The sequence below is a fragment of the Tachyglossus aculeatus genome, chromosome 22, assembly GCF_015852505.1.
Source record: "Tachyglossus aculeatus isolate mTacAcu1 chromosome 22, mTacAcu1.pri, whole genome shotgun sequence".
Taxonomy (NCBI): domain Eukaryota; kingdom Metazoa; phylum Chordata; class Mammalia; order Monotremata; family Tachyglossidae; genus Tachyglossus; species Tachyglossus aculeatus.
The window spans coordinates 13225802-13253127 of record NC_052087.1 but is presented as its reverse complement, the minus strand read 5'-3'; the positions used below and the strand labels follow the sequence as shown (position 1 = coordinate 13253127).

Sequence of the window (27326 nt, the reverse complement as noted above, 5' to 3'; positions counted from 1 at the left end):
AGACAATATGCATTAGGTACATGTACAGGATAAACTTTTATCAATCTGTGATGCTTTAACATCATGTACCTTTGTCCGAAATCCTGAAATTAAACACCCACAAACTCATCGTCATCATCATTGTCATCATCATCAACAACAAAATAATTTAATGAGCAGCTACTGTGTCCTGAGAATTCTACAAAGTGCTTTGGAACATGCACAACAAATAAGGCACAATCACTGCCCTCAAGGAGCTTGCAGTATGATAAAGATAATCAGTGGATGCAAATTGCAATATATGAAATAGACAAAAGAGAAAGCACAAAAATGAAAATTAACTTTAAAAGTAAAATGCTGAATTTAATAGAATTTAATAATTTAACTGGCTGTGTCAGCTGCTTCCTTATGTGGCCACTGGACACAGAGCACCTAAGTGGGTACCATATCTAACATAATTAAAGCTAAGCCAATGTAGTACAACTTTCCATAGAACCTACAACTCTCTGTTGGGACAATTTGGAAACTTTAAATCCAGAAGTCCACCTTTGAATGTGTAGACACAACTGATTATGGGGAACCACACACAAGTAGAGAAGCAGCGTGGCTCAGTGGAAAGAGCCCGGGCTTTGGAGTCAGAGGTCATGGGTTCAAATCCCAACTCTGCCACATGTCTGCTGTGTAGTCTTGGGCAAGTCACTTAACTTCTCTGGGCCTCAGTTACCTCATCTGTAAAATGGGGATTAAAGACTGTGAGCCCCACGTGGGACAACCTGATCACCCTGTATTCTCCCCAGTGCTTAGAACAGTGCTTTGCACATAGTAAGTGCTTAACAAATGCCAATTATTATTATTATTATTATTATTATTAAGTAGTAGAATGAAATTAATATCTTTATATTGAGAGAAGCAGCCTGCGTAGTGGATATAGCAAGGGCCTGGGAGTTCAAAGGTCATGGGCTCTAATCCCATCCCCACCACTTGTCATGCTGTGTGACCTTGGGCAAGTCATTTAACTTCTCTGTGCCTCAGTTACCTCATCTGTTAAAAATGGGAATTAAGAATGTGAGCCCCCTGTGGGACAAGGACTATATCCAATCCGGTTAACTTGTACCTACCCCAGTGCTTAGAACAATGCTTGGCACATAGTAAGCTTTTAACAAGTACAATAATTATTACTATTATTGTTATTGTTTATTAAATTTCATGGGTTGTAATAGTGATAATACAGCTTGAGCACACAATCTAAGAATATGCATTGGAGGGTTGGCTATGGACATATAAGGAAAGATAACATATAATCACAAAACAACATAAAATACAAGGCAAGTAACTACTACACCAAGAGCAGGTAATGTGTCTATCCACTCTGCTATATTAATAATAAATAATAATAATAATAATGGTATTTGTTAAATGCTTTCTATATGCCAGGCAATGTGTTAAGCGCTGGGATAAATACAAGCTAGTTAGTTTGGACACACTTTTCCAAACACTTAGTACAGTGTTCTGTCCACAGTTAGTGCTCAATAAATACAATTGATTGATTGAGCAATGTGCCCCTCTGCTATGGTTAGAAGGGCACAGTTTCAGAATTCAAAGTCCCATCTACAGCTACAGAAATCATCACCAAGCCATCCCTTCATTCTAAAATGTACGTACTTGCACCCTTTCCATCCTGCAGGGCAAGCCGGGAGTGAAGCCATCTGAGAATAAAATATATTTAGTGGGATCACACCTAAATTTTGATCATTTTTCTGGAAATGCTTCAATGGGCGCTGGGTCTGTATTTCTTGGTGGAGTGAAAGACGGAAGAGTAATTGAAAGTGAATTCCCTCATGCAACCCTTAATATAAGAATCATGCACCAGTGGAAGAGTTCTTCAGATCACTTAGAATGCTGTGCACCTCCTCCAGTTTACAAGACAGTTGTGGAAAGAGTGCATTAAACTGGATTAATTTCCTACTCTAATAAAAAGTTGCTACAGCTCTCAGAAAGTGTTCGGTTCAAAGCTTTTGGAAAAAAAATAAGATGCTACTATGAGCAATCTTTAAGAACTGGATGATTTTTTGGTTTTCCCAGGAGTCACAGCTGAAAGCTCTGAAGGAGACTGTCCAGCTATGCCTGTCCTCCGTTCTACACAATCAATCTCCCGTTACAAGAATAATCTCTTCCAACCCAACAGAGAGGCGGACATCACCTTCTACTAATGATTCCAGAGTTCCAGTTCAGGTATCAAATACGGAGGTACATTTCTGGGGCTGTGTTTGTTCTCCTAATATATGAAGGATTGCTTTGACAGTTCATCCTGAAGACCATCCTAGTGGAACCAAGGGAGATTTGAAATTATTCAAAAATTAGACAGAAAAATGTTAAACTTTATTTCAAATGTCATACAAAACTCTAGGAAAAGTTGGAAAGCCACTCTTTCCTTCTTTTCAAGTGCACTGAAACCACTTGAAAATGGACAGATTAAACCAGTTAGTATTAAATACTTATAAGGAAAGTGTATTTGGACAGCATGCTATAAGATAATAGAAATTTGCAGTAGAAATATAGCTCATCTTTTCAATTTATTTTGTATGTCTAGGATTGTTCATTGGTAAATTTTTATTTCCAGGTTTAATTTAAGTTCATTGTAAAATAAACTAATAAAATAATAAAATAAAATAAATAGAAAATAAAATAAAATAAAAATAACAAAAAGAAAGAATATTTTACAACTACAGCAATATTCTGCTACCAAACAGATTTGGTATTCTTTATGCCTGTAACAAATGATTTTTATGAGTTGTGTTGTATTTAGTTACATAGTTTCTACAAGTAATCAGGGAATCACATTCCACATTCCAAATAGTTTCGCAAACATATTTCTTATCTTATCACTCCTGTTATGCTGCATTACATAATGTAAGAGCTATAAGAGTTCTAGCTTTTAGACCAATTTTTAAAGGTCATAAATGCTCTTCTCAGGTGTGAAAGTATATGTTAGCTCATATCAGCTTTTTTCCGCTTCAAAAAAGATGGAATCTTCATCTTAATAGTATATTTTGTGTTGCCAAGTAGTTTGGTAAAAAGTCTTTAAACTGCATTTGTATTCACAGAGTTGGGAGTAAAAAGTGCCATGTGCTTTTAGGAGTTCTCAAAAAAACTGCTATATCGATCAAACTACCTAACCTAGTCTCATTTTTTTCAAAATTTGCCTCATGCAAAATCAAGATTTCATCTATTAGATGAATACCAAACAATTTATTTTTACATATCAAATTCTAAATCTATTGTTAAGCATGATTAGCTGTTTTATAAACTTTCAAATTATAAAATCCAGAGTGAGAGGAACAGAGAAAATAAGAGACAGTGATTGAGAGAGAGTGTGAGATAAACAGCCAGAGAGTCAGAAGCAGAATTAAAGAATGTGTATAAAGAGGAAAAACCTACTAACAATGGAAAAATGTAGAAAAAGTGATCCAATTAAGCAATTAATGAAGTTTTTGGAACATGTTACGTTGCTACAGTTCATTTTATCTCATCCCAAACTGTCTCAATTCTCTTTTCTTAAACTAATGTGCCTTTAATTCAGCAATTATTTCACCTACTATGCTACTCCAGTGATTTCTGGGGTCAAGTGTGGCAGCTATTCATTGGTATAAAGAACGTTTATTATATTTCTAACAGAGGAGAAGGAGCACCCAGTGTTCTGATGAATTGTGAGGGAGGTTTATTATGTATAAGGCAGGCTAACTGGGCAATTTGAAGTTTGGTTTACAAACTCTCCTAAGAACTACGATTTTCAGAGGCCTTGCACACTCAGGACAATATACAATAGCACTTCCAGTAACGTAGAACGGTCTAATTCTAGAAATGCTAGCAGTCTCAGAAATGAATAAGCTAGGCTTTTTTTCTTGAAGGCAACACCTTACTGACTTTGCTTCAGAGGAAGTAATGAGATTACAGTGAGGAATGCTTTGCTGTAGTACTCTGGAAATATTTTTCCCATAAAATATGGATATACATATACATGCATATGTATATGCAGATATATGCATACTTTTATATCTAGAAAAAAAAATGATCCCCCTCTGCAGAAATGGTAGCAGGATTTACAACTCTAAAGATTTTGCTTTCTGAGGAATTAGGCTAGGAAGGATCCTTCGTACCCTCTTGACTGATGATATTCTCAGTGATGTTTAATTCCTTCGAGGCAGACCGGAGTTGGTATTACCCCAGTAACAAGTCTTATATCAATCCAGTGGATACCTGGATATGTCTCTATTTTTTTTATTTTTTTGTTTTGTTTTTGTTTTTTGTGAAGTCCTTACTATGTGTCAGGCATTATACTCAGTGCTTGGGTAATCAATCAATCAATCAATCATATTTATTGAGCGCTTACTGTGTGCAGAGCACTGTACTAAGCGCTTGGAAAGTACAAGTTGGCAACATATAGAGACAGTCCCTACCCAACAGTGGACTCATAGTCTAGAAGGGGGAGACAGAGAACAAAACCAAACATACTAACAAAATAAAATAAATAGAATAGATATGTACAAGTAAAATAAAATAAAATAATAGAGTAAAGTAAAATAAAGTAAAATAATAAAGTAAACTAAAATAATAATAGATACAAGCTAATCAGGCCAGGCCTAGGGTTCACAGCCTTAATCCTCTTTTTATACATGAAGAAACCCAGGCACAGAGTCAGCCAGTCAGTCACATTTACTGAGCTTTTTCTGTGTGCAGCACTGTACTAAATGCTTGGGACAGTATAATATAGTAATGGACACATTCCCTGCCCAGAGACGTTAAGTAACTTTCTCAAGGTCACGTAGCAGACAGTAGCAGAGCAGGGATTAGGTCCCAGGTCCTTCTTACTCCCAGGCCTGTGCTGTATCCTCTAGACCATGCTGCTTCTCAGCAACACTTCCTTCACGTCTATCCTACTAGGGCAAAGAGGGATCAGAATACCCAAGTTCCCTGACCATGGGGTGTACCTCACACACTCTGAATTTATCAAAGCTCTGGGAGATCCTCAATGTGAATTGGTTGGGTTGGTAATATAATTCAGGATGGTCTTGTTCTTGGCTGGTTCTTGGTTCGTGGGTACCTGAGCATGGCTAAAATGTTGTTTATGGGTTTTTTTTGTTTTTTTCAAAATATCTTTTTGGGTGCCCGAACAAGAACCATGCCAGATATTTCTGGAGTATCTGCATCTGTTTGTCTGAAGTCTGACAGGGCTCACATATGTGTAAAATACCACCAAACTTGACTACCTGTGTTGGGATAGCCATTAACAACATAACTCCAGGGACATATTCCAGGAGAAAAAAAATGGGAATGTAAGGTTCTCCAACCAATCATATTTATTGAGCACTTATTGTGTGCAAAGCACTGTACTAAACACTTGGGAGAGTACAATGTAACAGATTTGGCAGACATGTTCCCTGCCCACAAAATGCTTACAGCCTCTTCCATCCCAATCAACCATGGCTTCCAAAGAACAAGACTCACAATGTATAATTTTCCTTAGTGCTAAAAAAATGACACTTTGGGCTAAGAACTACATAATGATGGGTTTGACAGTTTGTCATTTGTTGGTTTTTGCAGCTGCTATCTGCAGGTTCTGCACTGTTTTTAATTATTTCACTTAGTATCAAGATACATATTATCAATGATTTTAGTTTGTAACCTGATTCCTATTAATTCTGTCTGTGATTACCATAACTACACCTTATTGTGCCACATAAACCTTTAAGAGATTTATCTGGCCACACTCCTGGGCTTTCCCTACATCATCTCAGCATATACTAACTTGGATATCACCATCATCTTATTCTCCATTCTCCACATTACTCTGAAATTCAGCTTATGTTGCAGTGCTGGTAGCCTGACTCTCTTCCAACAACTTTAGTTTGTGATGCGTTTGTGCTATTTTCTGTTCTCCTGGGAGGGTGAGAGAACACCAGTAGCAGCGTAAGTCCACCTGTTGGTCCCCTTCACCACTGTATCACCAAAGCCTGTATTTCAGGACATAAATTGTTGGGCTAACAAACTCCATTATTACTTCTCATAAGGCCCTGCTCCACTCTAGGAGATGAGTAAGGTAATACCAACAACACGAAGCCTTCTCAACTTTTAGAGAGTTGGATATATGTATATATGTTTGTACATATTTATTACTCTATTTTACTTGTACATATCTATTCTATTTATTTTATTTTGTTAATATGTTTGGTTTTTTTCTCTGTCTCCCCCTTCTAGACTGTGAGCCCACTGTTGGGTAGGGACTGTCTCTGTATGCTGCCAACTTGTACTTCCCAAGCGCTTAGTACAGTGCTCTGCACACAGTAAGTGCTCAATAAATACGATTGATTGATTGATTGATTGATTGAAAGACTGTAGCTCTTGCTGTGGTTGTGACTGTTGTGATTGTTGGACTGAGCCATGAGGAATCTGAAATTCTGTTCCTTGAGCCATAGTGCCCTTTTGTTCTAATTAAATGTATCATCACCCTTGTCTTTTCTGTGTTGGGTTTTTTGTGTGTCTTTCATCTTCCCTTATTGTCTCTCCCCTTGGGACTGTATAATTCTTACTTCTGCACTTTTTCCCAGTGCTTAATAAACTTCTTACACTCTTTCAAAGGACTCAATCCCCTTGACCCCTCCTATCACACATCAGTGTTCTCCTTCTACAACCCTTCCTACACACTTCACTCTTCTAATGGCAACCTAATAACTGTGCCTTGATTTCATTTATCTCGCCACCAGCCTCTCACCCACATCCTGCCTCTGGCCTAGAATGCCCTCCCCGTTCCTATCCAACAGATAATCACTCTCCTCACCTTCAAAGCCTTCCTGAAGGCCCACCTCCTCCAAGAGGCCTTCCCTGGCAACTCCTCATTACGTCTTCCACTCCCTTCTTTGGCCTGATTTTGTCCCCTTTATTCATCCCTCCCTCAGTCGCACAGTAGTTATGTACATATCTGTAATTTATTTATTTATATTAATGTCTATCCCCTCCTCTAGACTATAAGTTCCCTGTGAGAAGGAAATATGTCCACCAACTCACCTTATTGTTATATTTTACTCTCCCAAGCACTTAGTACAGTACTCTGCACCCAGTAAGCACTCAATAATATGATTGATTGATTGATTAGTGTACTTTGCATTTAGTAGTCACTTATTACTTCTGCTAGTACTGCTAGTACTACTATTTCATGGCATAAGTGACAACAAGAATTCATGTGAGAAGGAAGATATTATGTCTGTAGTTGGTTGGGTTTGACCACAAGTCTGTAAAACTTCAATTTGGTTTGGATATTGGTGCTCCTTGGTTCTGTCAACTAATAGATCTGGTAGATTTGCCAAACCCATCATTAAAAATTGGACATTTTATGATCTCCAATATGCAGGAGGAGTCTGTTCTGGAGGCTTAAATGTTTTAAAATTAATAAATGGCTTTTATATGCAACAAGTAATGAATACTTCTCATTTATCTTCCCATCCTGTTCTTCCCAAATGTAACAAGATTTTCAAATGCCTGCTTTCAGGATGGAAATTTTCATAAATGAAACATTAGAAAAATCCAATTGTTTAAAGTAAAATTCAATAAACCAAAGTTAATTTAGTAGGAGTTGGAGGAAATAAGGTTTTATATAATAATATTAAAAATCTCTATGTTAGTACTACAGTGTTCATATTTTTGCATAAATGTTTTTTATTAAATTTTTCTATGATGGTAGTTTATCTCTCTTTAATCCTTAACCTTTTTGATCCTTAACATTAAATATATAAGTACATTTTTTCACACTTTTCATTTCACTGAACTAATAAAAGGATAAGTATTTTATACTTAATAGTCTGTGCATTATTCATTTGCCCTTCTATTAACACAACATAATATGGATCTAGTAGAGTTTTAATGAGAGAAGGGGATTGAGGCTATAGAAAGGATTAATCTCTATGTGGGCTTTGGAGGCAGCAATGTTTTATTCTTGAGCACTATAAACAACCTGACAGGCCAAACTCCCCTGCCCATTGCATTAAACAGTCTATTTAAGTGAGCGCATTTCTCTGCTTGGTCCTAAGAGTTTACATAATTAGTGCAACCACAAAATAATTTACCTATTTAGGGATAGGGAGGCTTCTAGGAATACTGAACAGCCCAATATCCCATTTAATTTAGCTTTTGAAAAAGCCACTTACTCCTTTGCTTGTAATTTGGATTTTCTTTCATAAAACCACAGTACAATTTAATGGAGACAAATGCTTTCTCCAATCAGGAAGAACCTATCTAACATGGAGCTCCTGCACACATTTTTCATGTGCTGTAATTACGACTAATAGTGACCTTGATTTTCATGTCTTTTATATATATATATAATCCCAAAGATCTCAAGATTCACACCTTGATTTGAGGAGTTTAGAGTATTGAGCTTATACTGTGGTTTGTTTGGGAACAAGCAGATATGTTGATGTAACGCATTAGCTTATCTCCTACGTTGAAGAGTAGGTCTGACTCTTTGGAGAAGATATACTCAAATTGCCACTCTTCTAATTCAAGAGACAACTGATGTCTGCAAACCCATTTACAGACATTAATCTATCCATTAATCCATTAATCCATAATTATCCATTAATCCATTAATCTATGAAAATTTGAGCCCATGGTTTTCCAATTTTCTTGCTCAAGTATAGCATTGCTTAGTGCACAGAGCATATGGGAGGCAGAAGGACCTGGATTCTAATTCTGGCTCCGTCACTTGTCTGCTGTGTAATCTTGGACAAGTCACTTAACTTTTCTGTGCCTCAGTTACCCCATCTGTAAAGAATGGTATTTGTTAAGCGCTTACTATGTGCCAAGTACTGTTCTAAGCAATGAGGATGGGGGGAATACAAGGTAATCAGGTTGTCCCACGTTGGTCTCACAGTCTCTTAATCCCCATTTTACAGATGGGGTAACTGAGGCACAGAAAAGTTAAGTGACTTGCCCAAAGTCAAACAGCTGAAAAGTGGTGGAGCCAGGATTGGAACCCATGACCTATGACTCACAAACCTGTGCTCTTTCTACTGAGCCACACTGCTTCTAAAATGGAGAAAATCTGTAAAATGGAGATTGAGTGTAAGCCCCATGTGGAACATGGACTGTGTCCAACCTGATTAACTTGTATCCACACTAGTTCTTAGAACAGTCCTTGGAACATAGTAAGCACTTAAGTTCCAAAATGATAATAATAATAATAATAATAATAATAATAATAATAATAATAATAATAACGATATTATTAATAGTAATAGTAGTATTTGGGCTACAGAATATTTTTATGAACAGGTACTCTGTACCATAGAAGATACAATATCCACACTCATTTTATTTATTCCTTTCATGATCTTTTTATTGGTCATTTTGCATTCTTAGCAGTTGCTGTTCTTATCTACTTATTTTTCTTTCTAGCCTTTCTTTTCTTTGTAGCATGGAGCACTAGTGTAACAAAATCTTGATAATTAAAAGTAGGTAGTGGTGGATTTCATTCCCCCATTTTACTGTAAACTTCTTTAGGGCGGGCAGGGTAAGTGTGATTTGCTCATGATTTAGTCTCCCAACCTTTCAGTACAGTGTTCTGCACTCAGAAGGTGCTTAATAAATACTATTGACTATTGAACGATTCCAACTTCTGAATATATATACTCGAAAGTGCTTCTGACTAATGGGTGAGGTGTTTTGAACATATGTAATGCTCTATGATGTAATAATTATTTTGAGTGAGTGAAACTGTTTCATAGAGATATTTACAAACTCTATAAATTACACTATCATGCTTATTAAATACAATTTTAAGGAGCATATGTGGAAACCAGATCTATAGAAAGTATGGGACTATGAGAAATTTATGACAGTCCTTAATTTGACTCCAAGGCAATATTCAATTTTTTGAAATGTGTATAGAGGCCCTTAACCAAACAGCTTATTTTATCAATCAGCTTAATCTGAAGATTATTATATCTCGAAGGCTTCCATTAGCATTCCAGTTCTAAGTCATTGTTATTGATGGTGATTTTATGATCAGTGGCTTCACAGTTGTTTGGAACTGTATTTTTCTTACTTTGGCACTTCATTGAAATTGATCACCACATTTTGCTACCTCCATTTTGGACCCCGATTTTATTTCACAATAAATTCTTTTTAAAGGCTCTTTTTTGACTATAGTGCCTAGGGTTACAGTTGTAACCCATAGTTACAACACCAACATGGAAAGCCAAAATATTGAAAAAATGAAAGCCAAATTTGGTAGAGTGAAAACTTCCGGAGATATTTGTGGTCATTCAAAAAAAATTCACTCAATTATTAAGGATTTCTAGGATCTACCATATTCAGAATTTTGAGTCATTTATGTGATACTAATATGGGATATTTTCATTTTTTCGAATTCAAGATTTGCCTTTCTAATTGCTAAAGTACTAGAATACAATGCATCAATCAAATTAAGAATTAAAACATTTTTATGGTATAATGGTGCTGAACTCACTGTGCATATAATTCATGGGATTTGTAGTAGCTGAAATGATGAAAAATTGGTGAATTTGAAAGAAAAAAAGGACTGTAAAACAATTTAGAAAGTAATATGCATTTAAATGCCATGAAATTCTTTATTTGGCATAGGACTCCATTTCTACGTAAATAATGCCTCTTTCTTTCCCTTCCTTTTCAAGGTGGGCATACGTTCAGATTTGGTTAGACTTTAATGCTTAGAAATTGGATAAATGAATCAGTGTCCTGGAAAAAACCCTCAATTTGTTCAATTTTAAGTTATGAAAAGCCTCTCAGTATTAATCCCCCAAATGTAAAGAGGATACTACCATACCTGAGAAAGTATTGCAATTTGTGTGATTGGGTTGGTATACCTGGTTACTCATACAGAACTGGACCTGTTTCTCTAAATTGTCACTAGGAAGCTCCTTGCTAATGATCTCTACCATAATACCGATATAAATTCTTACATTGGCAAACCCCAAAGCTGTCTTGAAAACATTTGTCTTTTCAAGTTCCATCTTCTCCATATCCATTGAAAACATCCTTTATTAACTGGCAAGGTCTTTGTGTTTTGCCCAGTCAGGTGTCCAGCTCCTATAGAATGTTACTGACATAAAAATTTCCAAGAATGTAACCTATTACTTTTCTAAGCACAAGGTTTCTCTGAAATTGGTATGTCATAACTGAGGTTAACTGAAAGAACTGACCCTTTTGTTGCTTTCTTTTAACTGCCTCATTGGTTAAAATTCAAGAGCAGGATGAAATTCTATCACAAGCCGCTCCTTAGGTAAATGTCACAAAAGGACAGCATTTATGGAACTAAATAGTTTGCGTGATGCTTTTTGCCCTCTTTTCAAAGCTATTTTTTGGCAACCAGAACACATACAGTTCTTTGATATTCAAAGAGAAGCAGCATGTCCTAGCAGAAACAGCACAGGCTCCCAGGAGTCAGAGGACTTGGGTTCTAATCCTACCTCTTCCAAATGTTTGCTGTATGACTTTGGACAACTCACTTAACTTCTCTGTGCTTCTATTTTCCTGTTCTCTCCCCTACTTAGACTGTGAGCCCCAATGGGACAGGGATCATGTCCAACCTAAATAACTTGTATCTACCCCAGGACTTAGAACAATGTTTATCACATAGTAAGTGCTTAGCAGATGAGAAGTGTCATCACTTATAGGATAATGCATGGGCCTGGGTGTCAGAAGGACTGAGTTCTAATCCTGCCCCACCTCTTGTTTGCTGTGTGACCTTGGATAAGTCATTTCACTTCTCTGTGCCTCAGTTATCTCATCTTTAAAATGAGGATTAAGAGTATAAGCCTATGTAGAACATGGATTGTGTCCACCTTGATTAGGTTGAATCAACCCCAACACTTAGTACAGTGCCTGGCATGAAGTAAGTGCTTAACAAATATCATAAATTTAAAAAATACATTTTAAAATGTAATGTTCACCTATAGCAACGATTTCTCACCAAAGTATTTTTATAGTTAGCATCACTTGATCTCATATATTAAAGATAAAAATTTAGGTTGAGGAAGTCATTACAATTTCCATTGATTAACACAAAATGTGTAGTTACTCAACTGCCTGCTTCATGTACCTTTTATTTTGGTCACATAGTTTTGAATAACTACAGAGTTCAAGAGCAATGTAAGGAAAACAAAAAAAAAAAAAACGACTAGTCTTTACTCTCCTCACCTTTCAATTTGTTTCATGGGTTTTTTTTTTCTTTTTGTAAAGTGCTTACTATGTGACAAGTGCTAGAATAGATACAAGGTAATTAGTTTGGACACAGTCCATCCCTAGGGCTTTCAGTCTAAATCCCCAATTTACTGAAAAGGTAACTGAGACACAGAGAAATTAAGTGACTTGCCCAAGGTCACACAGCTGACAAATGATAGGACCAGAACCCAAGTCCTTCTGACTCCCAGGCATGTGCTCTATTCACCAGGCCAAGCTACGTATCGCAATCCAAATCTAAATTTCCCTTCTAGTAATACATTTCCAGTTAGTCTTATTTTCTAACCACGGTGGAGCAAAAGTTCTGTTAGGGATCTAAAATTTATGATATCCTGTTCTTGAAAAGGTGATTTGCAAGAACTGTTGGTGAAACACAAACAAAGACCTGAAATTTGGAGGCACAGATAATATCCATCTGAAGAAAAACACATAGGAGAATTACTAACGTGTGGTGTCTTAAGGTAAATGGATATCAGTAGTGTGTTCCTTATAAGTAATTATAATAATAATAATAATAATAATAATGGCATTTTATTAAGCGCTTACTATGTGCAAAGCACTGTTCTAAGTGCTGGGTTAAGACAGTGAGCCCCCCCGTGGGACAACCTGATCACCTTGTAACCTCTCCAGTGCTTCGAACAGTGCTTTGCACATAGTAAGTGCTTAATAAATGCTATTATTATTATTATTATTATCAGGTTGTCCCACGGGGGGCTCACAGTCTTCATGCCCATTTTACGGATGAGATAACTGAGGCCCCGAGAAGTTAAGTGACTTGCCCACAGTCACACAGGTGACAAGTGGCAGAGCTGGGATTTGAACCCATGACCTTTGACTCCAAAGCCCGTGCCCTTTCCACTGTGCCACGCTGCTTCTCTCAAGTACTGCATGGGACTAATCAAACAGAAACATCGAGGCTACTATATGCTTTTTATACACGTTTCAAAGAGATATTTTTGAATGAGGAAATCAATACTGCCTCTCTCTTATGCACTTCCTACTGTCCCCAGAATCTGGCACAAACCATGAAAATGTCTGTTGACATAATGAAGGGCCGCAATTTTAGTTTTGTCCATTGACACCTCATTATTATGAATCCATGCGCTTTTTAGAATTATAAAACCTCTGAAATCTACTACTGTAAAATAGGTTGTCAAATAATCATACAGTGGGCCAGAAGTATGCCCTCCCCTTCTGAATTTTATTATTGAAATCATTTCACAATCCCAGCCACTGATATGGATGTGGTCTTTAACACTGTTTTTCTATTACAAGCCAACTAAAATCCAAGAATAAATAGTGGTGGGTTTTTTTTCTTTGAGCTTACAACCACATTTTTACACTATAGGATATTCATATTTTGTGTGAAAGTTTTTTTTTCATAACAAAATGGGATTCCCAAAGGAGATTGCTCATGATGCCTGTCACTTTTGTTAAGCAGTGAATTAACCGGAAATGAAAATATGATGACTGGATAAATGTCTTTGATTTGAACAACCTTGAACACTGGCCCTGAAAAATCATACATTTGAATGCACCACAGTTTCATAATATTTATGAATTAAAATTTACACTGAGGACTAAACACTATAGGGATAATGTGAGCAAACATAAGCTCTAAGTAGATGTTGATTGCCTGATAAATGTTTTTCTCAAGTTCCATTGTATGACAAGCACTTTTTAAAACTGGTTTGTGGGAAAAAATAACCAAATTTGTGTAGTTTTGCTTAATAAATATTGTATCAATGATGTCATTTTATCACTATATATTTATTCTTGACACGAATCTTCTGGAATATTTAAGGTCATTTGTATACTTCAAACAGAAATATTTTTTCTTTAGTGTCACATCACAGAATACTTTATTTGCATATACTTTACATTTTCAAATGGAATATAAAGAAAAACCCATAACCCTTGGCATTCATTCCATGGCTGACCAGAAAGAAATAACCTCAGGGAAATAGGCAACTGAAATGTTGTAGATAATTATCTTTTCCCATTCCTATTTGACCTCAGACCTCCCAGATGTATTCAAAGGCAAACAAATCCCCCAAGTAGCATAGTAGCATTTATGAAACTTTATACTCGGTACTAACTTCACTGAAGTTTTTGTAGCCATTTCATTCCCTTTAAAATAAATTCCCTAATTGAGTCAGGCAAGGTGTGAAAATGCGGTAAAGTTTAAAATGGGCACCTGCATCGCAGAAATCTAATTATCATTTCTTTCTGAACAGACATGCTTTAAGCATACCTGGATAGGAAAACAAGCATGAAACAATAATAGCAGCATAATTATTGCATTTCTTGAGTCCCAAACAGGACACAATACTAATTATGATATTTGTTAAAAGTGCTTAAGAATTAAGCACGGTTCTAAGTGTTTGGGGTATACACAAGTGGACATAGTCCCTGTCTCCCTGTCCCATGTAGGGCTTTCAGTCTTGATCCCTATTTTACAGATGAGGGAACTGAGGCACAGAGCAGTTAACTGACTTGCCTCAGGTCACACAGGAGGCAGGTGGTGGAGCTAGGATTAGAACCCAGGTCTAGGCCTGTGCTCATCCATTTGACCATATTGCTTCTCAAGGATATGAAGCCCCCCATTACTAATCCCAAGAGAGACTAAAGAAACCTTTAATAACTTTAGAATATAACTATTCACATGGTGGCCAGCAATAGATTCAGCCTGGTGTGTAGTGCTAATGACATTTGCTGGCATGCCCAGCTCTGAGAGAATAGTTGTGGGAAACATCAGCAAACAGGTGAGCTTCACTAAAAAAAGGTTATCTTGTAAAATACAACCCCACAAGAACTATCCCAAAGAACTAGAGGACGACATAGTCTCTTGACTCTCTCATCTCTTACGCTGCTTACTTCTTTTTCTCCATCTCAAACTCGCTTCCCTTTAAAATATACCAAGCCACTGCCCTCCCAAACTTTTAAGCCATTCTGAAATCCAATCTTCCCCCAGTTATTTAATAATAATAATAATAATAATAATAATGGCATTTATTAAGCAGTCACTATGTGCAAAGCACTGTTTGAAGTGCTGGGGAGGTTACAAGATGATCATGTTGTCCCACAGAGGGCTCACAGTCTTAATCCCCATTTTATATATGAGGTAACTGAGGCACAGAGAAGTTAAGTGACTTGCCCAAAGTCACACAGCTGACAAATGGCAGAGCCGGGATTTGAACCTATGACCTCTGACTCCAAAGCCTGTGCTCTTTCCACTGAGCCATGTTGCTGCTTCTTATTTCCCATCAGAGCACTTCTCTTGAGAACAGGAAAACTTTGTTTTAGTACTGGTCCTACCGGCTGAAATTTTGTCACAGATGGATTCCCACAGGTGGAAAGGCATAGTGAAATCTTGAAAAATAGCTGACCTGAATTGGGTGGCAAAGACAATACCAGGACAACATCCTGCTATGGTATTGGTACTATGCTGCACTCATTTCACTCATAAATGATCCTGTATGTAAAAATATTTGCTTTTATTTCACACTGTCAGCCTGCTCCCTGGACAGAAAATGACTAGCATGTAAGAGAGAGTTAGATTGTCCTTGTGCAAACCACCATCACTATAATCAATTCCTCTGAACATACTCTTAGTCCTAAACTCTCAGGACCAAGACCCATGAGAGACTTCATCACGATTCTCATACATTTCCAACACCCAAGATCATGTCTCTATCAATCAGTATTAGTCCTAAGTTTACAATGCTCTACAAATTCTACCAATTAACTCATTTATTCGTTCTTGCATAGTCATTAGAAGCAGTTCTTTCATTTTTCTCCTCCTTCTTCTACTATTTTAAAACAATTTAGGTTTTTCTGTCTCTCCCATTAGACTTCTAGACTGTGAGCCCACTGTTGGGTAGGGACCGTCTCTATATGTTGCCAGCTTGTACTTCCCAAGCGCTTAGTACAGTGCTCTGCACACAGTAAGCGCTCAATAAATATGATTGATGATGATGATGATGATGACTGCAGGCTCTTCATGAGCAGGAACCAGGTCTTCTAGTTGTATTGCATTTTCCCAAAGTTTTAGTACAATGCTTTGCCTAGCATATGTGCTCAGTAAATAATGTCGATTAAGCAAGTGATTGATTGAGCAATCCTGTAAACATTTGTTATTACAGTTACCCTGAGCAACTGAAGAAATAATACATTTTATTCGACCAAAATCAATGTGCGCAGGAAACATGTTTAACAACTCTTCAGTATTGTACTCTCCCAGGTGCTTAGTACAAATAATGTGATTGACTGATTGGTTGACTATAGTATTTAAGCTGGTTTGATTGAAAGTGATCTTGTCAGTATGTTGGCTTCTCAGAATACCTTTGCAAAATTCATTTGGACAAACAGTAGTGGTTCTGAATCTCCCACAGTTCTGAAATTAGGTTCTCCAACTACATACATCTCTTAACACCGCTCCTGAAAATATCAGTCTTTATCCATGACTTTAACTCCAACCTCTCTGTTAAACAATAGGTGAAGAAAGTTGCTATTGACCTTCCTTTTATGTATAATTATCTCTCCTTTACTATGTGTCCTGTGTATATGTGTATAGTGTACTATGTACAATATACTAGGTGCTTGGGAGAGTAAAATATAATAAGCAGTCACATTCCCTGCCATCAATGGGCTTAAGTCAAGAGTGGGGGAGACAGACATCAGTACAAATAAATAAAATTATAGAGAGGTACATAGCGTTGTCTGGCTAAGAGGGGGGAAGAGCAAAGGGAGCAAGTCAGAGAGATGCAGAAGGGAATGGGGGATGAGAAAAAATGGGGCTTAGTCTGGGAAGGCCTCTTGGAGGAGATGGGCCTTAAATAAGACTTTGAAGTGGGGGAGAGTAATTGTCTGTCAAATTTGAGGAGGGAGTGTTCCAAGTGAGGGGCAGCACGTGGGCTAGGGTTCGGCAGCGAAACAGGTGAAAACAAGGCACAGTAAGAAGGTTAGCTCTAGAGGAGTGAAGTGTGAGGGCTGGGTTGTAGAAGGAGTGAATTGAGGTGAGGTAGGAGGGGGCAAGGTGATGGAGTGCTTTAATGCCAGTGGTGAGAAGGTTTTGTTTGTTGCAGAGGTGGATGGGCAACAACTGGAGTTTTTTGAGAAGCAGGGGTGACGTATCATGTCCTGAATGTTTTTGTGGTAAAATGATTTGGGCAGCAGAGTGAAGTATGAACTGGAGTGGGGAGAGACAGGAGGGATAGGATGAGTGATCATATTAACATGGTAGCAGTTTGGATGGAAAGGAAAAGAGCAGATTTTAGCTATGCTGTGAAGGTGGGACGGACAGGATTTGGTGATGGATTGAATATGTGGATTGAATGAGATCGAGGACTTAAGGATACTGCCAAGGTTATGAGCTTATGAGACAGGAAGGATGGTGGTGCCATCTACAGTGATGGGAAAGTCACGGGGAAGACAAGATTTGGGTGGGAAGATTAGGAATACTCTTTTGGCTTGTTCAATTTGAGGTGATGTGAGGACATCCAACTAGGGATGTCTTGAAGACAGGAGGAGATGCGTGACTGGAAAGAGGGAGAGAGATCAGGGTTGGAGATATAGACTTGGGTATCCTCTGCATAGAGGTGGTAATTGAAGCCTTGGGAGTGAGTGAGTTCTCCAAGGGAGTGAGTGTAGATGGAGAATAGAAGGGGGCCCAGAACTGAACCTTGAAGAATCCCATAGTTAGGGGGTGGGAGACAGAGGAGGAGCCCACAAAGGAGACTGAGAATGAATGGTCAAAGAGATAAGAGGAAAACCAGGAGAGGACAGAGTCAGTGAAGCCAAGGTTGGATAACATTTCCAGGTGAAGGGGGTGGTCCACAGAGTCGAAGGCAGCTGAGACGTTGAAGAGGATCAGGATGGTGTAGAGACCATTACATTTGCCAAGAAGGTGATAATTGGTGACTTTTGAGAGGGCAGTGTCTATGGAGTGAGGAGGATGGAAGCCAGATTGGAGGGGGCAAAGGAGAGATTTGGAGGAGAGGAATTTGAGACAGCAGGTGCACGGGTGCAGACAACTCACTCAAGGAGTTTGGAGAGGAATGGTAGGAGGGAGATGAGGGGCAGGTGCAGATAACGCACTCAAGGAGTTTGGAGAGGAATGGCAGGAGGGAGATGAGGGGATAGCTGGAGGGAGCTGTGGGGTCAAGGGAAGGTTTTTTTTAGGATAGCAATAGCACACTTCACTTTTCTAATGCCAACTTACTCGCTGTGCCTTGATCTCATCTCACCACTGACCCATTGCCCACTCCCTCCCTCTGGTCTCAAACTCCTTCCCCCTTCATATCTGACAGACTACCACTCTCGCCACCTTCAAAACCCTACTGAATTCAATCAGCTCCCTGAACTCTTCCTTGTGTAAAGCTCTCATTTCCCGTATTTGCTTTCCCTTTCTGTAGGTTATGCCCTTGGATCTACACCCTTAAAGCATTCGTTGTTCACCCCACCCCCAGCCCCACAGTCCTTATGTAATATTCTATTTTTTTAATCCATAATTTTTTAAAGTCTGTCTCCCTTTCAAGACTGTAAACTCCTTCAATAATCAATGGTATTTATTGAGCACTTACTGTTTCCAGAGCACTGTACTAAGTGTGCATTTACCAATTCTATTGTATTATACACTCCCAAGCACTTAGTATAGTACTTTGCACACAGTATGCATTCAGGAAGTAACAGTGATTAACTGATTGATTGATTGACTGTGTATGCAGGCCAAGCCCTGACCCAAGATTGACTGGGGGCCAGGGGAAGTATCCTGCTGTTTTCTGCAGAGCCTTGTAGTGGTTGTGGCTTCATTTCTGGTTTAATATTCACCTTTGGAAAGGGCAGGATAAGAGGGACAAAATCATTTCATTCTGGGACAAAATCATTGCAACGTTTATATGGAAACAGTAGGGAAAGAAGAGGGAAAAACAAATAAGACTGGACAAAGGTTAAGTGAACAGAAGAGGGAAAAGCACAGACTACTTTTTGATACTAACTTATCATAGTGATATCATTTAGTGAGCAACTACTGTATGAAATTAATTTGACTGAGCAGCTGGGTAGTAGCAATAGAAGCCCAAGACAGATTTCCTGCCCACAAGGATATTACACTAAAGAGGAAGACAGGCATAGACATATTCAAAAGTGGTGGAATCAGAATGAATAAAATTGAATGTTCAGTCAAATTCAGATTTATGAGTGCTGAAATGGGAATAAATGCTTAAATATATAAGTACAAGAGTTGACTGAAGGGTTGATAAGAACCAGGGTGCTCATAATTAATAAAGGGAAGCTTGCAGGGAGGAGGCGAGATTTTTGGAGGGCTTTGAAGGTGGGAAGACTGAGGTGTGATGGATTTGTACAGGAGAGAAATGAGAGCCAGCCCCTTGCAATGGATAATAATAAATGAGGTATTATGTTAATATCCCAGCTCCACCACGTTTCTGCTTTGTGATATTGGGCAAGTCACTTCACATCTCTAGACCTGTTACCTCATCTGTGAAATGTGGATTGAGACTGTGAGCCCCATCTGGGATAGGGACGGTGCCTAACTCAATTTGCTTGTACCCACCCCAGTGCTTATTACATTGCCTGGCACATAGTAAGTGCTTAACAAATACCATAATTATTACTATTATTATCATTATTCTTATTAAATCCTGATTCTGTTAATATATCCTGAGCACCATGCAGAGCATTGAAATTCATTCATTGCAATCAGATTAGACACAGTCCGTGCCCCACATAGGGGCTTGCAGCCTAAGGAAGAGGTAGAACAAATATTTTATGCCCACTTAACAGATGAAGAAACCAACAAAGAGAGCAATTAAGTGACTTGCACAAGTTTATAAAGTACGTAAGCGGTGGAGCTAGGATTAGAACTGCAAGCATCTCGATTTCTAGTCCTGAGCTCTTTTCACTAGGTCATGCTGCTTCTTAAGAACAGCAAGACAATGTGAACAAAGGACTTGGGGAAGACAAGACTAGAGCAGGGTACAAGCCATGAGGTGGACAGAGGAGGAAGAGGGCAGGGGCAGGAGAATTGTAAGTGTGAAAGACAATTGAATGCTCCTTGAGGGCAGGGATCATGTCTACAAACTCTGCTCAATCTATATTTATTTAGCACTTAATGCGTAGTGCACTGTATTAAGTGCTTGGGAGAGTACAATAAAACAGAGTTGGTAGTAGATATGTTCACTGCTCACAGGGAGCATACACTCTAGAAGGCGAGACAGACATTACTATAAATTATAACTATGTATGTAAGTGCTCTGGGGCTGAGAATGAGGTGAATATCAAGTGCCCAAAGGGTACAGATCTGAGTGCATAGACAATGCAGAAGGGAGAGGTAGTTCAGGTGTTTAGGGAGGGAAATGTTCCTTCTGTGAGGAAGTTAAGGGAAAAGGAGCAGTTAATAGACATGGGAAAAAAAGAGGTATGAAATCAAATGACTACTGCGCTAAACAAAACAAATGTTATCATAAATCATTCCATCCAGGAAAGGCATAGAAGGAAAAAAAAAAGGGAGGTGAAGACACTGCAAGAAAGATACAGAGGAAGGGAAGGATAGCAGACAGGGATAGAGAAGAAGGGTAAGAGTATCGTCATATTTCAACCAAGGCAGCACTGTTGGCCTGACTCTTCCTTCTACTGCTTGCTGCTTTGGGAGAATTGCCCCCAAAATCAGAGGACAGTACCTTTTTCACTGTTTAAATTCTGAAATAATAACTCTGATAAATCCTTCTGAAGAATTCTTGCCTGCTGGTACCCTGATTTCATTTCTATCCTGTGCAGAACAGGAATGGATTTTGTGCAGTTACAATGTCTGAGCAAAGAAAGAAAAAACCAATAGGCAGCACCATTTCTGACTTTTCGAGCAAGACAACAAAAGAAAGAATGATCAATAAATTGATCTTGGTCATTTCAGGGTCTGTGTCACAGGAAACACTGCCTAAAAGAAGGCTCTGTTTGGACTGGATTAAAACCTGCCTCTTTCCTGTCATTCCAGTTATTCCTAATACTAATGTTCACTGGTTCAGGGACATGAACCTTGAGATAGGAACAGTCCTCTAGATAATAAGCTTGTTATGGGCGGGGAATGTGCCTGTTTTTTGTCATATTGTGCTCTCGCAAGCACTTAATGCAGTGCTCTGCATACATAAGCACTCAATAAATTCAGTGGAATGAATATGATCTCTCAACATCTAATATTGCCATAGCTCCCAGAAAATTTAGTGCTGTGTGTGCGTGTGTGTGTGTGGCTTATGCCCACAGAAAAGCAGTAAAGGGTAGCGGATAGAGCACGGACTGGGAGTCAGAAGGTTGTGGGTTCTAATCCTGCTACTCAATTTGTCTGCTGTGTGACCTTGGGTAAATCATTTCACTTCTCTGGGCCTCAGTTTCCTCATTTATGAAATGGGGATTTATACTGAGAATCCCATGTGGGACAGCGAGTTTGCCCAATCTGATTTGCTTCTATCCACCCCAGTGCTTATTTCAGTACCTGGCACACAGTAAGCGTTTAACAAATACCATTACTATTATTATTATTACTTAATAATGCTTAATACTGTTCTGCAAACTTCTCCTCATTACTAATTTAATATAATGATGATCACTGATAATGCCATATTTTCATTCACAGAATTAATTATAAATGGCATAAAGAAAGCTGTACTGAAACAATTCAACAAGAAAAGAGCCCATTATGTGAGATCTAAGTTGAATCAGGTGGAAACTTCAGCATAATTCCATCAAGCATATGCTGACACCAACATTTATATCACTTTGCAGAACCAATAATGTAGAAAATTGTAAAATTGTATTTTACATGCATTTCTTCTAGCAGATACTTTTTATTCCATTTTAAGTACATCATTACTTCATTAGCACTTTAGCACTTATGCATATAATTTGATTTTTTCCCATCATTTGAAGAAAATATCCTATCTCACCCACTTAAATCATTTTATACAATGTGGATGCCTTTGTTGAATGTGTTGAATAATCTTTTAAGTATCTTATGCCAACATCTTATAGCTAATTTTCCTCAAGATATCAGGAAACACCACTCTCATATGTGGGGAAGCAGCATGGCTCAGTGGAAAGAGTCTGAGCTTTGGAGTCAGAGGTCATGGGTTCAAATCCCGGCTCCACCAATTGTCAGCTGTGTGACTTTGGGCAAGTCACTTAAGTTCTCTGGGCCTCAGTTCCCTCATCTGTAAAATGGGGATGAAGACTGTGAGCCCCCCGTGGGACAACCTGATCACCTTGTAACCTCCCCAGCGCTTAGAACAGTGTTTTGCACATAGTAAGTGCTTACCAAATGCCATCATTATTATTATTATTATTATATGTAAGTCTCAGCACTTTGCTGCAGACCACTCTTCCCTCTAATCACCATCAATGTGTTTTATTGAGCACTTACTGTATGCAGAGCACTGTTCTAAGTTCTTGGGAGAGTTCAAAACAATAGAGTTGGTAAACATGTTCCCTGCCCACCACAAGTTTACAGTTTCTTGTATTTCCATATTTGTTTGTATAACAATCTGTAAGATGCTACTTTGCCACTTCCCTAGCCACCATGTTCATTTGTCTCCTCCCGTGAATTGTTAGCTACTTAATACCATGTTCAAAGATCTTGATTCTGTTGACTTCTCCCAAATGTTTAGTACAGTGGTCAGTATGGAGGAGGCATTTAATAAGTATCACTCATTGATTAATTTAATGGAAAAAAAATGAAAGAAACATTATATAAGAAATCCGCCTCTGAACTTCCTTCTGTGGTTTCCATGTCACCAAAAGGAAGTTAACGGGAGGTCCTAATGGATGAACACAGGACTGGGAGTCAGAGACCCATCTTCTAACCCTTTTCACTATTTACTTGCTGGGCAAATCATTTTAATTAATAAATTAAATTAAATTAAATTCTCCCTCCCACTTGGAAAGTAAGCCCCATGTGGGACAGAGACTGTGTCTGATCTAATTATCTATCTGTCAATCAATCAGTTGTACTTACTGAATTTTCACTGAGTGCAGAACACTGTACTAAGCTCTTGAGACAGTGCAATGCAACAGAGCTGGTAGACACATTTCCTGCCCCAAAGAACTTACAGTCTAGAGAAGGAGTTTACATTCTAGAGTCTAGATAATTATCTTTTCTCTGTCTCAGTGCTTGACATATATTAAGCACTTAACATTTGCTAATGATTTTCATTAGTAATAATCTTGTTTTTCATTAGTATTAGTATTATTGGTATATCTTGTACACAGTGCTAAGCACTGGCATATGTATTAGATAAACATATGAGACATGATCCCAGTCCCAGTCAAGCAATCAATCAATCAGTGATATTTATTGAACACTTACTGTGTACAGAGCACTGTACTAAGTGCATGAGGGAATACAATAAGCTGGTAGACATGGTCCCTGCCCACAGGAGCTAACAGACAAGATGGGAAGACAGATATAAAAATAAATTACAATAGGGGAGATGGCAGAGTATAAGAAAATATACATAGGTGCTTTAGGGCTGGGGTGGATATCAAGTACTTAAGGGATACAGAACCAAGTGCATAGGTAATACAGAAGTGTGGGAAAGCAGGGGAAATAAAAGCACAAGACCTACAAGTGTAAATCAGGGGGAACAGAAAAACAGAAAGTGATAATGAATTATAAATGATGATGTAAGTTAATTACGGATAGAATGACCCAAATTTAGCATTAAAGTAGGCATAGATGAAGTAGTACTAGAAGGGTCAGCTCTCAGGTTCTTTATTGCTTAAGGCAACAATCCTGTGTTTATTCTCACAGACCGGGACAAAATCAATCAATCATATTTATTGAGCACTTACTGTGTGTAGAGCACTTGGGAGAATACAATATAACAGAGTTGGTAGACACATTCCGTTCTTACAACAAGTTCACAGTCTAAAGGGGACAAAATCTATAGGCTTGACTTTAAAATTTCTCCAACCTACACCAGTGTATTTTGTTTTTGTTTTTAAACTTCATATCCCTTGCTCCTCCAGCCCCCTCATCAAATATCCCATCTTTCTCAGGAGTATTTTAAGAGAAGATCTACTGCTTTGTCTCAAAATCCAACCCCTCTACCTGCACCTCTGTCTCTATCCCTTCATACCTTATCAAAACGCTTGCTTTCTCCCTTCTTCCATCGATGACTGCCATCTTCAACTCTTTGCTCTCCAGTATCTTTTTTCTCACCAATTTCATATATGTTCATGTCTCCCCATCCTAAAAAAAAACCCCCTCCCTTGACCCCATAACTTCCTCCTGTTACTGCCCCTTGTCCCTCTTATGATTCCATTCCAAACTCCATGAGCGAGTGTCACCTCTCACCCGGGGATGGGTTCATTTGGGAATCAGCTCGGTGATAGGGAGTGTGTCTAATCTGATTGTATTGCCTCTAAAACTGGGCACAGTTCTTGTCAAATTGCAGTTAATAAGGAGCATAATTATCATTAATATCATACTCAAAAGAGTGGAATTTCAGGCTGCTCAGGCAAGGATTACCAACAGACCCAGCAGAACTGTCACAGTTTTTACAACATTTTAAATATTCTGCAATGTGTTGCAACCACATCAGCTTCTCCCTGCCCTGTTCCATGAATTCATTCATTCATTCAGTAAGTCAGGCAGTCATCTTTTTGCTCTGTTCCTTAACTTTTAATAATAAGCCCTTCAAATCTTCTATACTTATGTACATGCCCATAATTCCCACTGAATTACCTATGTCTCCTTTTAGTGACTTTTCCTTCTAAATAGAGTATCATTACCCACCCTCCCAGTGAACAGCTTACATATTTTAAAGGCAAGTAAGAAAAACTCTTTTCTTCCTGTTCATTCTAAAGCATAGATGTCATCTCATTATATCTCCAGAACTCCATTTTTTTTGCTTAAAATATTTCAATGGTTTTTAAGTGAGGTATCTCCTTCCATTTGTCAATCGCTATGATGTATAACAAATAAGTAGTAAAAACAGAACTTAAAGTGAAGTGGGAGCCAAGATTATATGTAATAGTATTTTAATACTGTCCTCTGTGACAAGATAAGGAAGGAATTTCCAAGTTTACACAGATAGAGTATTCCACGGGCTTGTCAGTATGACATTTTATCCATAAGCTATATGGTGGCTTCTGAATTTCTAAGGGAGTTCAGACCTAACAACCATCTCAAGAAAAATACCATCAGTATTCAAGTTCAAGAATTTTCCTATAGTCAAATTATCCCTTGGTATTTTTCTTGGCTTTTCCTGTTTCATTTAATTTTTTTTAATGATATTTGCTAAGCGCTTATCATGTGCTGGGCACTATACCAAACACTGGGGTAAATACAGGCTAGTCAGGTTGGACCCAGTCCATGTCTCACATGAGGTTCACAGTCTTAAATCCCCATTTTACAGGTGAGGTAACTGAGGCACAGAGTGACTTGCCCAAGGTCCCACAGCAGACAAGCTGCAGAGTCAGGATTGGAACCCATGTCCTTCTGGATTCCCAGACCCATGTTCTATCCACTAGGCCATGCTGATAGACTATTTAAAGTTTATATAATAATATAGGAAACACATAGTTTATCATGTGTAGTATATAGATACATGGATTTTGTGGGTAGGAAACATGTCTACCGACTCTGTTGAACTACTGAACTCTTAGTTCAGTCCTCTGTACTCAACAAGCTCTCAGTAAATATGATTGATTGGTAGTCAGCCTATTCATTTATGTTCCAGAAAATCAGGAAAAGGAACTAGGACACATTCAATGGATGTAATAACATTTAATTTGAACTATGCCATAGATGTTATTAAATCATACAGAAAGAGATCTTTAGAGGTTATTCAGATCACTTCATAAATGTCACTAGCAATTAAATTCAAAGCTAAGTTGACCTTGAGTTATATATTTGTATTTGATTATTCAGTGCCCAAACGTTTTTGAAGTAATCCACACGTATGCAGATCAAGAAATCTCAATGGAAATCTGCATTTTCCCAGTGTTTTAATAATGTTTGACAAAATCATTTCTCTTTTCATTCAGTGGTTTAAAAGAAACCATGGAGCAACATGCACAATTAAACCTTTATGGGGTTATATTTCTTCTTAAAAATATGTGGAGATCTTATTCACTAGAGACTCCCAAATGATACTGAAGGAGCTGTTGTTTCCTTTTACTGAAAGGATCGATTAACCTTGTGGATTATAACCTACCAAATTGAATTCACTCATACAATAGTAGTAATCATATGTATTGTTTACTATGTGCAGAGCACTGTACTGAGTGCTGGGAGAGGATACATGGGTGAAAATTAAACATGATCTGTGTTTCTTGGTGGATCCACGATGTAAAAGTTAAAGATGGGAGAAGGAATTGTAGACAGACATATTAGAAGTGATGAAACATTAGAATGGAACACAAACAAATAAACAAAATGGCCTCGAAGTTATGGTGGGATGGAGGAGTCTGAGAGAATGTGGGAGCAGCTTTTATCCTCAGTGCCTGGAGAATCTGGGGAACTGGGACTATTGGTGGCAGTATGAAAGGCAGTAGTTACCACAGTGCTTTCCTCACTGGCGAGGGAGATTTTTTTATCACATACATACAAATATCTGGTCACTTCTTTGAAAGCTGATGGTATTTGAACGCTAATCCTGACTCCACTACTTGTCCGTTGTGTGATCTTGGGCAAATCACCTCACTTCTCTGTGCCTCAGTTACTTCATCTGTGAAATGGGATTGAGACTATTAGCCCTACATGGGACAGGGTTTGTGTCTACCTCAATTTGCTTGTATCCGCCCCATGCTTACTACAGTGCCCGGCACGTAGTAAGCGCTTAACAAATACTAAGATTATTATTATTAAGGAGGGAGTTACATCTATGTTCAATGATAATGGTCATGTTGAAACATAAACAATGCAAAATTCGTATGCTTACAGCAAGTAAGTGAAATATTTTACAACAATCTACACTCCTTCAGTGCCCAAAAAAACAGCTATAGTGCATCAGCCCAATGTCAAGAACAGAAATGTTCCCTATCCCATGGTGCCCAGAGGCCCTAGA

The 27326-nt window shown here is 38.2% G+C and overlaps 1 protein-coding gene across 3 annotated transcripts in view; it reads left to right on the top strand.

The window, feature by feature from the left end:
* Window positions 1-27326, top strand: part of LUZP2 (leucine zipper protein 2) — a 356281-nt gene that overhangs the window by 297692 nt on the left and 31263 nt on the right. For 2 of the 3 annotated variants that reach the window (XM_038765103.1, XM_038765102.1), the window contains one exon: window positions 2062-2226. In XM_038765103.1, the coding sequence (XP_038621031.1) occupies window positions 2062-2226 (165 nt within the window). The remainder of the gene's footprint in view (window positions 1-2061; window positions 2227-27326) is intronic. The other variant, XM_038765101.1, reaches the window with a different exon arrangement.